The following is a 14,994-nucleotide window of genomic DNA, read 5'->3' as shown; positions in this document are numbered from 1 at the left end:
TTGTCCAGTTTCAGTTTCAGTGCTGAAAGTGGCCTGCAATCCAGATTTGGCCATGTTTTGGTTTTGGCCAAAAATGCCATTGTATTTTCAGCTGAAACTGACTGTCCCCCACCCCAGCTGAAAACTGCCATCCTTCCACCACCTAGAGGCCCTTCCCAGGCCTACCTTAGAAGCCCTAGTGATCTATTGACTTCATCAGGGCAGGAGTGTTCCGCAGTCCTGCCCATGCCAGCTCCACAGTCAAAATGGCTGCTCGGTCCGAACTACAGCATTTTGAGATTTGAACCAGCAAGGGCAGGAGCAATCCCCTGTCCTGATGAGGCCACTAGACTAGCTGGGCTTCTAAGGCAGGCCTGGGGGAGGGCCTACAGGTGGTGGGAGGACAGTGACTGGTTTTCAGTATGGTGGTGGGGAGGGTCATGCAACTCACTTTTGGTCCAGAGGGCCCAATTTCAGCTTTGATTTTAGCCAAAACTGCAGCAGATTTCAGCTGCAGATTTGGTTTTGACCAAAACTAAAAACTTTTGTTTTGGTTACCCTTTATTGTGAAGCTTTTTTCATGTAAAATTTGTACTTCAACTAATAGAATAGTAAAGTACTAAAACTATTACTTATTAATTCCCATAAATAATTACTCATATTGATTTTTTTACCCCCCCACCCCAGATTTAATTTGTTTTAATTCAGAATTAGTTGAACTTGTTACTAGTATTACATTACATTGATGCCTTCTATCCTGCCAATACCTTTCAGTTCTAGGTGGTTTACAACAAGAAATTAGTGTAGGCATTCCCAGGGAGATTACAAGGTTGATAGCTATAGTATGCGTCGGGATCTGGGAATGGTCGATATGGTTTGGTTAGATCATTTGACAAATTTCTTGAATAGTATGGTTTTCAGTTCTTTCCTGAATGTTTTGTAGTTGGGCGTTATGGTCAGCAGATTTGAGAGGTGGTGGTCTATTTTTGCTGCTCTGGTGGCTAGTAGACCGTCATATATTTTTTTGCTTTGCATGCCTTTGATTGGGGCCTGGGTAAAGTGTGCTTGAGTTCTCCTTGGTCTGGATGCGTTTTTCCTGATTAGGCGGTTGTTCAGATAGCTTGGTCCATTTCCATTTAGGGCTTTGAATAGGGTGCAGTAGAATTTGTGTTGTATGTGTGCTTGTACTGGGAGCCAGTGTGAGTCTTGGAAAACTGAGATAATGTGGTCATATTTTTTCAGCGAGTATATTAGTCTTAGGGCTGTATTTTGGACTGTTTGTAATTGTTTTAGCATGTTGGCGGGGCATGACAGGTAAAGTATGTTACAGTAGTCCAGGAGTCCTTGGATTAGCTCTTGTACTATGAGTTTGAATTGTTTGTTGTTGAAGTATTTTCAGACTTGTCTTAAGTTGTGCATGGTTGCGAATGCCTTCTGAATCGTTTTGCTGATTTGAAGTTGCATGGTGCAGCCTTTTCTATCATTATTCCCCGCAGTTTTAGGTTGGGTTGTAAGGGATATGTGATGGAGTTTATTTCTAGGTTTGTTGGAAGTAAAAGACCTCAGAGGTCCAAAGCTAAATCTGTACCAGACTGATCTCAATGGAAAAAGTTTTCTTTCATTGATCAAAAACTTCCTGTAATACTTAAATTTAATTGATTTTTTTTTTTATATTAAAAAAAATATTTCTTTTGCAATGATTATCAAACTTGGATTTCTAATTGAGCGCTGAGCCCATGTGATTGGAATAAATTGCTGCTGAACCAAATGTAGACAGTGCTGTTAAACCTAATTGTTGGCTAATGGTTTAACAGCTTTCATATAGATATCTGAACTCCATGTTCCCATCCCCACCCCGTCCCTTCAAACCATCTGATCCCATCCGTACAAGCCTTGAATAGTTATGATTTTATATTGAACTTATTTTATTAAAGTATACAAAGAAACAATATACAATTGTCATTTTATAAACGCAAATGATACAGAGCAAGGATCAACAAAACCCCTGTCTCCCCTCCCCTTCACAAATATCCCCTCCACTATCGATAAAACTGAATAAGCCAAATTATTACAGAATGCTACACAGAAAAATCATGCTAACAGAATACCACAATCACACATGACAGGAATAGTGTTAGGGGAGTGCAACTACGGCAACTAGGTCAAAGAGAGCCCTAAGCCAGCTGGAAGCTAAAGCAACACAGCCTGGGCTTTGCAGTCCCCAGTTATGTCTAACACCAGCTCTAGCAGGATACATATTTCAAATCAGATATATTTTAATCACAGAATAGAAAATTTTTTTTTTCTACCTTTTAACCTCTGGTCATTTTATTCTTCTCATCATATTGGTCTCAAGCTCTGGTTTCAGTCTGTCTACTCTTAACTCACTTGCCAGGGTCTCCTGACCATTTGACATGTCTTCTTTCTCCATGCTCACTATTCAGCTTCCATCTCTGTGTATGTTTTTTTCCCCCATATTCAACAAACATCTCCCTTCTCTGTCTCCTATACTTCCCTTTCTAGTATTTCCCCTGTGCCCATCTCCCTGCCTTCCTCAGCTCACTATGATCCCTTCCTCCTGTGTATATTACCACTACTTATTTCTATAGCACTACTAGACATAAACACCACTGTACATTAAAACATAGAAGAGACAGATCACTGGTAGTTGCTTATCCAGCCACCTTCCTAAATAAACCCTGCTTTTAGGCGTTCTAGAGCCTCCATTTGTGGCGATCTAGAGGGGGAACTAGTCTTGGTTCATAGACAGTGGAGCGCAAGATGTCAGCGCGCTGACAATCCAGCGCTGACAATTCGGCGCAAGACAGAAGTGCGCGGGGGAAAAAGTAATTTTTAAAGAGCTCCGACGGGGGGTTTGGGGTGGCAACCCCCCTCTTTATTGGTTAATGTTTGCGCTGCTGTTGGAGGGGGGTTCGGGGGGTTGGAAACCTCCATTATAGCGAAAACGGAACTTTTTCTGATTTTTTGGGGGGAAAAGTTCCATTTTCTCTATAATGGGGGGGGTTCATCCCCCCACACCCCCACAACGGCAACACGAACACTAACCAATAAAGTGGGGGGATTGCCACCCCCAGTCGGAGCTCTTTAAAAATTATTTTTTCCCCCATGCGCTTCTGTCTTCTGCCGAATTTTCGGTGCGCTGGCGTCTGGCGCGCGATTATCCCGTCACCACTAGTCTTCGATTCCCTGAGTTGTTTTCCTGCCGGGCCTATAGCGACAGATGTCCAGTAAAACCTTGCGGAAGGACAGGGAGCACACTTATGCACCGGCGGACAAGATGGCGTCTACCTCCAGCCCTGTGGGACCTGCGGTCTCTCCCTCGTGGGTGGCCGAGATTACAGCGGAGGTCACGGCGGCACTGGAAGTTGTGCTCTCGAAGTGCCTGCAACCTTTGGACTCCAAGCTGGAAAATTTATAGAGCAAGCTGGATGGTGTCAGCCGCGATCTCACCCAATTCCAACAATGGGTGAGTGATGTAGAGGATTGAGTGGGGACTGTTGAGATTTCGCAGGCACAGCAGCTCTGACGGCTGTGAAGGACCGCATGGATGACCTGGAAAACCACAGTCGGCAGAATAATCTTCACTTGGTGGGGCTCCCTGAGTCTGCTGCAGGCCCCGATCTTCGGGTCTTCCTCGAGCGCTGGTTCCCTGACGCGCTGGGGCTCCCAGAGAGTCTGGGCCCTTTTCGTGTGGAACGGGCCCACCAGATTGGCACGCGCCAGAAGGGTGCCACCTGGCCCGGGATGGTCATCATGCGTGTGCTTAATTTTGCCCATAAGACAGCTGTTCTGGAGGCTATCCGGAGTGGCAGGCAGCTGACCCACGACCATCAAAAGGTATTCTGCTTCAAGGATTATTCATCCCAGGTGGAACAGCAGCAGGAGCAATTTGGGCCCTTGTGTTCCCACCTTTTTGCCTGTAAGATCAAGTTTGCCTTTCTCTACCCGGTGAAGCTGCAAATTTCCCATCAGGGAGCCATCCACTTCTATGACACGGTGGCAGAGACACAGGACTATGTTAACTAGCTGGGGGATGCCTCGGGTTCCCCTGCGTCCATTCCCACCTCCAGGGCACCCTGAAGCAGTAGGACCCGGCCTTCCGGGAGTCTTGTGGTCACACTTTCTTTTTCTCTCCTCTTCCTGTGGGCCTCTCTGATTTGACCCTGACTAGTTGTTTTGGGCTGGGGGGTCATCTTGATTGGTGCAGACTTTCCTGGCCCCTCCCCCCTTGGCCCAGATCTAATTGATTGCAGACGGATGCTCTCTGGCCTCTGTGCTGGGGGGCCTTCTTTTCTTTCGCTTCTCCAGCTGATACCAGCGGCAGTGGAGCTTGTCTGCAGCTGGTGCCAGTGGGCCTGGTGGCAATAGAGTGAGGGGCCCTGATGCGGCTCTCATTGGACATCTACTGAGGACTCTGTGGACTTAGGCTGGGGTGCTTGGTTGTTGTGTGGTGTGTGTGTGGGAGGTATGGTGAGTTTGGCTGCTAGAATGTGCGAGTTTCTTGGGTTGGGGGTGGTTTGGGGTGAAGGGGCTGGTTTTTTTTTGTTTTGGCTTGGGGATTACTGGAGGGGGTATTCCTTGATTGTTTGGACTGGAGATGTTATTTTTTGGTTCCCGCCCTGGCAGCGGTGGGAGAGGAGATGCTTGTCACCTAGGGACTTCTTTATTTAAAGTTTCTCTGATAGGGTTCGGGAGTGGGGGCATCACAACCTGATCGGTCCCATGGAAAGGGACATTTGTTTGGGGGATGGGTGGGGTTTCCCCTTGGGGTTGGGAGGGGTGTGGAGGGGGGTTTTCTTTTTGAGTGAGGTCTTTTCTTTTGGGTCTGCAGTGGCCGATCCTAGGCGGCGGTCCTCTTTTTTGGGCACTTGATCGGTTGGGTCCGACATGAAGTTCACTTGGAGGTTTTCCTCTTTTAATGCTGGATGCCGCAGGCTGGGACGGCATCTTGGCAGCCATTTCTTTTTTTCCTCTTATCAACTTTCTTGTTTCATTTTTTTGTTGGCTGAATGGTGAGACTCGTTACTTGGAATGTTGGTGGCATTAACTCTCCTATTAAAAGAGCAAAAATTTTACAAAATCTGCAGCAAATCAAGGTGGATATTGCTATGTTGCAGGAAACACACCTTACTGACTTAGAGCATGCTAAACTGTGGAGGGGTTGGGTGGAGCGGTGTATCACAGTAGCTGCGGTCGTGAAGAAGCGGGGAGTGGCTATTCTTTTCCGTAAAGCGGTAGCCACCCAGATCGCTCCAGTAGCTATTGATGGGGGTGGCCAGTATGCTTTTTGTACGGTAGTGTTTGCAGGTGTTACGGTACTGATTGGGTGTATTTATGCTCCCAATACCTATGACAAAGCTTTTTATACTCGCTTGAAGACTTTCCTTTTATCACAGGCTCATCTTCCGATGCTTTTGGGGGGTGATTTTAATGTAGCTTGGGATTCGTGCTTAGATAAATCGCGTCCTCCTTCTGGTGGGGTTGTCGCTAAGGCTAAGGGTCTCCCTCAATTGTGTCAACTGTTGGATCTTTTGGATGTTTGGCGAATCCTCCACCCGGGAGAAAGGGATTATACCCATCTCTCTTGTGCTCACTCTACTCAATCTCGCATCGACTATCTGTTGATTTATCACTCTCTTTTCTCCAAGATACAATGGGCAGAGATAGGGCTTTACGCGATATCGGATCATGCCTGGGTGTGGATGGACTGGAACTCGGACTTAGGACCTCTTACCCCGGGGTGCTGGGCTTATCCTTTATGGCTAAGGGATGATCCTAATTTTTTGCCATATCTTCTGAACGAGTGGAAAGACTACCAATACCATAACAGCCAACATGTGGAGAATCCAGTTCTCTATTGGGAAATGGCGAAGGCGGTACTTCAGGGTGCTATCATTAGCTATGTTAGTAGGGTTTGGAAGACACATGATAGGAAACTGATTCGGTTGTCTGGACAATTGACCAAAGTTCGACGTGCCTTTGGTCTTCATCCCACCCAACTAACAAACAAAATCTTCTATCCCTGCAGGCGGCACTCAATGAGCTTTTACATCAATAGGCTTTCAGATATCTTGCCTATTACAAATTCCGCTTGTATGTTCATGGCAATAAGGGGCCCATTTGGTCTCCCAGTGGGAGAGTCGTAAGAAGATTTTGCGTCTTCGTACAGACAAGTCCGCTCAGGTCACTAGTGAACCTGATATCTGTGCCGTCTTTTCATTGTTTCTTTGTGAATCTTTATGCTCCTCCTCCGGATTTGGGGCTCCCTAGGGATTTATATTTAGATGGACTCGATCTCCCGAGCAGCAGAGGAGCAGCTTGCTCGACTGAATGTGCCTATAGAGGCTGGGAAGGTGGAACTCGCTATTACTCAAAGCTCTACTTTGAAAGCACCTGGAGCTGATGGTTATAGAGCTGAGTTTTATAAACTGCTGAAACCTGAAATTTTGTCCCCACTTGCTGCTATGTTTAATGTGATGGTCAATGCTGAAGCTATGCCCGAACACTTCAATGTGGCTCAGATTATAGTCCTTACGAAACCAGGGAAAGACCCTACTATCCCAGAATCGTATTGTCCTATCTCGCTCCTCAATTTTGATGTCAAGCTTCTAGCAAAGATCCTGGCTAAATGTTTGGCTCGGCTGTTGCCACTCCTCCTTCATGAGTCCCAGGTCGGATTTGTGAAGGGTCGTTCTGTGGCAAAAAATTTGCTGAAAATCTTGCTCTCTTTGGAATATAACTCTAGAATTGCAATGCCTTCTTTACTTATCAGCTTTGATGCTGAGAAGGCATTCAACCGAGTTCACTGGGATTATTTACTTGCTACTTTGACTAAATATGGCTTTCAAGGGCGCTATGTCTCAGCGATACGTACACTCTATGCTACTCCCCAAGCCACTTTATGGGTTAATGGTTGTAGATCTTCTTTGTTTGAAATTCATAGAGGCACCCATCAGTGATGTCCCCTGTCTCCTTTATTGTTTGTCTTAGCCCTTGACCTGCTTCTTTGTGATGTTTACTTGAACCCGGACATTAAGGGATTTCATCTGGGACGGCAAAGTTTTAAAGTCACTGCCTTTGCAGATGATCTTTTGGCTCTTCTGACGGACCCACTCCCTTCTTTAAAGGCCCTTTTGGAGACCATTCGAGAATATGGTGACTACGCTGGTTTTCGTCTAAATCTAGTCAAATCTGAGGCTTTACCGTCTTCTTGGCCTTGAAGACTCATTGGGGTGCCTCCTTCCCTTTGCGCTGGGCTATGGGTTACTTTCGGTATTGGGGTGTATCTTTTGACCTCTACGGCACATCTTTATTCGCTCAATATCGATAAGCTTTTGACTGATACCAGGATCCAGCTTGGTGATTTTCCCGCGTTGGTTTATGTGTTGCAAAATTTGCCTCTCCGTTTGTTGAACAAAGATCTTGCTTGTTTGAACCATTTACTATCGCGTTTCTGCTGGAATTCTCGTAAGCCGAGAGTTCGCTTTCATTATTTGGTAGGTGACTAGTCTTTGGGGGGGGGGGGGCACTCGGTCTTCCTAATTTTGGCCTCTACAATGAAGCCTGTTTACTCCGGCATCTGAAAGATTGGTTGTGAGGTGAACAACAGTATACTCCTTTGGATTTTGAACGGGCTTTTAACGCACTTCATTCTTTGTCTAGTCTCTTACATTTGCCTGCTAAGGAGCTTCCCACTGTGTTCCGTGCTTGTGTTCTTTTGAAATTTATGCGCATTGTGTGGGGGAGCTTGATTGGGATTGGGAGGGGACCCCCGAGTGATGAATCAGTTGCCCCTTCGCGGGAATTTGGCCTTTCAGCCTGGCCGGGATAACCCTATTTTTCTTAGCTGGGCTGCTCATGGAATTAGTCTTGTGGAACACCTGTTGACTGAGGAGGGCTGTTTGAAGCCCCTTGCTGCTTTTGGGGACTGCTTGGGTGGGTGCTGGGGCGATACTTTTGCCTATTGTCAAGTTAAACACTATATTCTCTCCCTTCCTCAGGAACGGATCGCACAGCCAATGGGGGAGCATCTTCAGGTTTTCTTTGAAGGGGTGGCAGTCTGTTCTACTTCGGTGTCAGCATTGTATAGGGCATTTTTGGCATTTGCTGACCCCAAAGATGTTTCATGGATACAGGGAGCTGGGGGCATGAGCTTCACATGGAGTTCAGTCATTGGAATGTTCTGCGGGGGGGTCCCTCGCTTGCTCACTGGGGAGGTGTTTCATGAGTGTTATGTTAGAGTGATTTATAGGGCCTATTATACTCAGGTACAATTGCATAAACTGGGGGGTATTGACTCGCCCCTCTGTCTGAAATGTGTTCGGGATCCCAACACTTTTGCCAGTCCTTTTGGGATTGTTGGACTGTCCAAGTTTTTGGGTCATCTATTGTCCGTTACGGGGCTTATTTTTATATCTGGTTGAGGGTACTATAGAGCAATTGGTCCTTGACCTGCCTGGGGCATTTTGTGGCCTTCCTAGGAGGGATCCCCACTGGTGTCGTAAGGTGTGTCTCCTTGCTCGCAAATGCATTTTGCAATCCTGGACTGCTTCTGAGCCTCCCACTTTTTGGAACTGGAGATCTTTGGTGCATAATTTGGCCACATGGTAGGCACGAGAGGCGGTTGGTCACCCTCATCGCAGGCATAGTTTTCTGCTGGTTTGGGGAGTTTATTTGGCTTCCTTATCTCCTTGAGGACGTAGTCTCCTTTTGAATCCTCTAGCTTAGCTTTCTTGTGCTGTGCGCCTGCTGCTGGGTTCGGTCACTGCAGACACCCCCCTCATTGAAGATATCGAAGGCCACAAGAGTACTGGCCTTTGGGATGCGAGAGACCTGTTGGTCCTTTTCTGTCTGTTTCTTTGGAGGAGGTTATGATAGGGAATTTTGCTAGCTGTGTTGGGGAGGCGGGTGGGGAGGATTCCTACTTCTGTTTTACCGACTACAAACCTAAAAATGCTGTATTGTTGATGGTTGGCTCTTTTGACTTTGCCCTGTTCTTGGGTGTCTGTTATTTGCAATCACAATAAAAAGATTTGAACATAAAACATAGAAGAGACTGTCCCTGCTCAAGAGCTTACAAGTGTACAGTATCACTCTTCTATATTCCTATGCCCCGCCTGTCCAGCATCTTCCTTCCAGGAAGTGATGTCAGATGGAAAGCCAGCGCGAGCAGCAGGCTAGAGAAGGGAAGGGAGAGTGCAAGTATGGTGTGGGTGGAGAGGAGGGTGCCTCCTTTCCTCGCTGTGCCATTGGACGGGTCTAAAAGTTTCCTTCTGGACCTTGGTAACTTGACAGTTTGCCAGCTCTAACCTTGAAGTCACACATTCAAAGCATGTGCTTACCTAGTTCCCATGTTCATTCTGTTGCTGCCACCATAGCTGGAGCTAGCCTCTAAACTTTTCCATTCTACTTCTGGAGAGGTGAAATATGAAGAAGGGATGGTGGTACAAAAAGAGATTGTGGATTGGGGGTCCTTGGTAGGGAATCCTACAAATGTGCGTTTGTCTAGGGCCTAATATAGTGTTAATCCAGCTCTGGCAGTTAACAGAAGGAAAAAAGTTACTGTATATAATCGAATATAAACTGAAATTTTTGGGCCCAAAAATGGGGGTCTCGGCTTATATTCAGGTCATCGTCTACCTGCTCCCCTCCTGGACCTATTGCAGGCCTCCACAGGGCCTGCTGCAAGACTCACAGCAGCCAATCAGTCAGCGGCCTTGAACGGAGCAGGAGGGCAGGAAAATCGATCTTGCTCCATGTACTGGCTGGCTACTAGGGACCCGAAAAGTACACGGGGAGGTGTGGTTGTCAATTTCGGCAAGGCACAGGAGGCAGAAGGGATTCCTCCTGTCCCAGCCACCGAGGAGTCCGAGGTGGGGGATGCTTGGGTGTTTTTTGGATTTGGCTGGGATGGGAGATGGGGGGGATCCTTCATATCCTGGCCCACCAGGTCCCGCCAAGGCCCAGGGAAGGCCTGCAAGGCATCAGGAGGAAGGAAGGGGGTGCAGAGCCTGGTAGGTGAGGGAGGGAGCGCTGGGTGCATATCCTGGCAGGGCACTTGAATATTAAGCCCCGTCTTATATTCGAGTCAACCATTGTAACTCCTTTTTTTTGGGGGGGGAGGGAAAAATGGGGATCTTGAATAATATTTGGGTATATATGGTGTTACATGTTAATAGCATGGCCAGTAATGAGGAAATCAGTTTAACTACACCTCTTGAATTGGCATTAACTTCTCTACATTATCTGCCATGTTAAGTTTATGTAGTAATATCTGCATTAACTGTCAGGCACAGTCCCAACTCTGTGCTGCCCCAATATAGTTGTTTAATATAGTAATTAGCACTTACTGACAGTTAGCTGTGTTGTGCTACTAGTTAATGCAGTTTAATAAATTTAACATAATTTGAAGGATAATAAAAGTCTGCAGATGAGTTTATTCTCAATGTAGCCAACATATGCAGGTTAGCTCTGATTTGAATCAGGGTTTCCCAAACATGTGCTGGTGATTTTCACAATCAGGCTTTCAGGGTATCCACAGTAAATATGCATGATCAAATTCTATGTACATAGATGGGACAACATGGAAGATTGAGTACATGCAAGCTTAATTTATGTATTTTTGTATGGATATCCTGAAAAATTAACTTGGGGAGTGAGGGACTAACAGGACAGATTTAAACAGCTCAGCCTTATTCCCTGTGTATTCAAATGTTCTGTATCTGATGGATTAAATTTAATTTATTTTGTCTCAAGGCTATTTACAATTCAGCTACAGAAGGTAGTTCCCTTCAATAGACAGGCCTTGCATTGTGAGAGGCAAAAGAACTTGCACAAGGTCATAGGGCATAGCAGTAGGTGAAGCAAGATTTTATCCTGCTGTTTCCCCTGTTTTACAGTTGATTACCCTCTCATTCTCTTAGTCTAAAAACCTGACTGATTTGTAGCTCTTGCTAGGTGCTAAAAACCCTTTTTATTGACATTAGAGAATGACACGGGGAAAAAATCTGTCCCCGTCACCGGCCCACCATCCTCTGCACCGCCCCGTCACCGCCGTTCCCTTCACCGCCCCGTCACCGTCACCGCCATCCCTTTCACCGCCCCGCCACCGCCACTGCCATCCCATTCACCGCCCCGTCACCGTCCCCGCTGCATCCATATAAGCCTTAGTACTGTAATATTTAGCTTATTCCTTTCTTATAAATCAAAGTTCCTGCTGCTGAACTAGAGAAAGAGATGTTCAGCTGGCAGGGCTTTGTTTATAAATTTTTATCAACACAACTAATATACTACTTTATCCTAAAGCAAAAAATAAATAAATAAATATAATTTTTTTTTCTACCTTTGTTGTCTGGTTTCTGCTTTCCACATCTTCTCATTGAATTCCTTCCATCCACTGTGTGTCTTCTCTCTGCGTCTTCCATTTGCTGTTACTGTGCCTCTCCCTTACCCCCCCCCCCCAATTGGTCTAGCACCCATCTTCTTCCCTCCGCTCCCGCATAGTCTGGCATCTGTCTTCTTCCCACTCTGTCTTCCACATTTCCCTTGGGGGTCTGTTCCTCTCCACCCTCCTTCAATGTCTGTTCTGTTCCTTTCCACCACCACCCTTCCCTCCCTCCTTTACCATCTGTTCCTTTCTACTACCCTTCAGCTCCTCTCGCGTGGCCTATCTACCTTCCTTCCTCTTATTTTCATGGCACGTTACAATGTAATTTGTGCAAGCCACTGGAGCCTGCAAGCTCGGTCCCTGTCCCATCCCCACAAACCATCTCGCTTCTGTGCTCCTATTTTCTCCATTTCTAATATCTCCCCTATGTATCTGTCATTGCCCCCCCTGTGTCCATATACCATCCCCATGGCATGTCCCCTTTATGTCTCTGTCCCTATGCCCCATGCACATAATTTCCCCTCTTTCTGTTACCTTCCTGTGTCCAGATTTCCCCTATCTTCCTCTTCCATACCAGTGTGTCTCTTCTTTTCAACCCCATCTAGCTTTTTTCCCTCTTTCTTCCCCCCCCCCTGCTTCTAGCATCTGGCTCACCTGCCAGTCCTTCCCTTTCTTTCCTGCTGTGGGTTTTTCTTTCCGACTTCATCCCCTTGGCCCAGAATCCTTTTCCCTTTCACTCCCTCCTTCCAATTTGAGCCGGGAACACTAGCAATCGCACAGTCCCCGCAGCCACTACCTGCCTGCCCAATCAATCCTAATGTTTAGCCAGCTCTCTCCCTTCTCCTCACCTTAGTTTATAGGTTTTCTTTTTCGGCGACCTGCACGCTTTCCCAAAGAGCCGCGCACGCGCGGCTGCTCAGTGTTCAATCTTCTGCTCTGCTGCAACTTCCTGTTTCCGGTTGCGTCAGAGCAGAAGATCGAAACTGAGCAGCAGGTGCGCGGCTCTCTGATAGCGTGCGGGTCGCCGAAAAAGAAAATCTACAAACTAAGGTGAGGAGAAGGGAGAGAGCTGGCTAAACACTAGAATCGATTGGGCAGGCGGGTTTGAGCTGCGGGGACCGCACGATCCTTCATGCCTCACTGCGGGGACAAGACCATTCACCGCCCCGCGGGCGGTGAATGGCCTTGTCCCCGTCGCCGCAGCAACTGCTAGTTTTCTTCCCCGTTTTCGGCGGGTGACCCGCGGCTAAAATGCGGTGGCCGCGGGTAAACCGCCACCGTGTCATTCTCTAATTGACATCACAGTATACATAGGTTGGCTATTTCACTTGTTAGACACAAGAAAAAGCCAAGCGAGAGAGGAATTCTTGTTCTAATTATAGGAGTGTTATGGATTGTGACTTGAGTTGTTGAGATCAGAATAAAAGTGTTTCATTATTTGTTATTTTATGTTGGTTTGGGTTTTTTTTTTTTTTAACATTGTAATCCACTTTGGAGTTTTATAATAAAAAGCAGATTATTAAAGAGCTGTCATTATGGCCTGTTATACATAGATCATGGGTCAACAAAGATTAGCAAAAATGAGGATATAATGAAGCTTTTAACTTGATAAATGCTTAAGTTCTCCTCACAGGGGAAATAAGTCTTAACAAGTATAAGATAAACCCAAAGCAATTTATTGCCATATAGATTTTGCATGGTGATCTCAAGTACCATAAGTAGATATGTGTCTGGTAAAGACCATAATTGTAAGGCATGTTAACATCTCTGAAGTGTTCGCATTACTGATACTTATTTACTTTGTAATGGTGTGGATATATTTCCAGTTACAAGGCTTTTGTACTGATCTGTTGGTTTTTTTTGTTTATCTGTTACAGGTATACATCCTCAAGCAGGTGGTGCACCTAATTCTGTACCTGGGTTGCAGCCACCATCAACTGGTCTTCTGGGTGCACGGCCTGGATTAATACCACTCCAACGACCTCCAGGAGTTCCACCACCTCATCTGCAAAGATTTCCCTTAATGCCTCCTAGGTCTATGCCTCCCCATATGGGTCACAGAGGTCCACCTCCAGGACCAGGAGGCTATGGAATGCCTCCACCTCATGGGATAAGAGGCCAGTTTCCACCACATGGTCATTTTGTTAGACCAGGTGGATCAGGAGGACATGGAGGCTCAGGTGGGCCTGAAGAGAGAGAAGGAAGGCAGTTTAGGAATGAGAGGCAAATGTTTAATCCTGGTAGAGACCACGAAAGATTTGGAAGAAGGTCTTTTGGAAATCGGATTGAAAATGATCGTGACCGCTTTAGTAATCGACATGATGAGAGAGATCATGATTGGCCTGGTGGGAGAGATCACGATTGGCCTGGTGGGAGAGATCACGATTGGCCTGGTGGGAGAGATCACGATTGGCCTGGTGGGAGAGATCACGATTGGCCTGATGGGAGAGATCACGATTGGCCTGGTGGGAGAGATCACGATTGGCCTGGTGGGAGAGATCACGATTGGCCTGGTGGGAGAGATCACGATTGGCCTGGTGGGAGAGATCATGATTGGCCTGGTGGGTGCGAGAGGAGGGAGTGGGGAAGAAGAACCCCAGAAAGGGACAGACACTGGGACACTGAGGAGAGAAATAGACGGTTTAGTGGCTATCGAGATAGAAATCAAGAGCCTAGAGATAGAGAGACACAGAGAGAAAAAGAAGAAAATCGAGAAAAAGAAAAGCCTGAGGTAACAGATGGGGAAAATAGTGAGAAAAACCATGAATCTCCTAGAGGTAGAGTGGGGAATACAGACATTGTTTCAGAACTTAATAAAAGGGAGTCTGAATCAAAGGCTCCCAAACCTGCTGAAGAATCACCATCTGTGGCTACCTCAGCTGCCAAGCATCCAGAGAAGGATTCCGGTTCATTTGTGGAGGCTCCTCGCTAACAACTGAAATCATGTTGCACTCTTGAGTGTAAAGCTCCAGAGATGTACAGTATGCTGTATTATATTTGCTTCTGCTGTATCACAGCCTCTCAGTAGTTTGCGGGGAATTGTAAGCAATGTGATTGCTTCCTTTCTATCTAAAATAGTCACAAAATAACACAAAAATACTGAAAACATGCATATAAATAAAACATTACCCATTTTGCTGTAACTTTTTAAAAGTTTCCACTTTAAAAAGTTTACAAATCATAATTAGAATTTTTTTTTTTTTGATTTAAAAAGAAAAGGTAACCGTGAAAGCTCTTCAAAACAATAGGGATGTGTTTTTAATAAACTCTATTTTCGTAACAAACCTTAATGTGTGATATTCTTACTACACCAGACAGAAAAAATGGAATAGGATTGTTCAGCATTTTAAAGTTTGAACTGTTCATTCTGTGCTTGAGTAAAGATTAGATTTTTGTTAATGTGTTTGAAAAATACATCTGTTTATGCAAGTTGCAGGTAATTTTTTTTTTATTTGTGATAGTTGGCATTTGTAGACTGTTGCTTTTTAATAATCCTATTTGACCATACTTGGTGAAAGTTAGTGCTTTTAAATGTTATTTGAAGAGCTATATGTGAGTGTTTCCAAATGCAATCAAGATTTTGTTTTTCCATTGGTTCTTTGGTAACA

The 14,994-nt window shown here is 45.8% G+C and overlaps 1 protein-coding gene across 6 annotated transcripts in view; it reads left to right on the top strand.

The window, feature by feature from the left end:
* The window catches only part of SCAF4 (SR-related CTD associated factor 4), a 375,178-nt gene extending 360,512 nt beyond the window's left edge, over nt 1–14,666 (top strand). For 5 of the 6 annotated variants that reach the window (XM_033949800.1, XM_033949803.1, XM_033949798.1 and 2 more), the window contains one exon: nt 13,264–14,666. In XM_033949800.1, the coding sequence (XP_033805691.1) occupies nt 13,264–14,318 (1,055 nt within the window). In that variant the 3' untranslated portion in view covers nt 14,319–14,666. The remainder of the gene's footprint in view (nt 1–13,263) is intronic. The other variant, XM_033949802.1, reaches the window with a different exon arrangement.
* The last annotated feature ends 328 nt before the right edge of the window (nt 14,667–14,994 follow it).

Source organism: Geotrypetes seraphini, chromosome 6, assembly GCF_902459505.1.
Source record: "Geotrypetes seraphini chromosome 6, aGeoSer1.1, whole genome shotgun sequence".
Classification (NCBI taxonomy): domain Eukaryota; kingdom Metazoa; phylum Chordata; class Amphibia; order Gymnophiona; family Dermophiidae; genus Geotrypetes; species Geotrypetes seraphini.
This window is presented reverse-complemented; position numbering and strand designations above follow the sequence as displayed.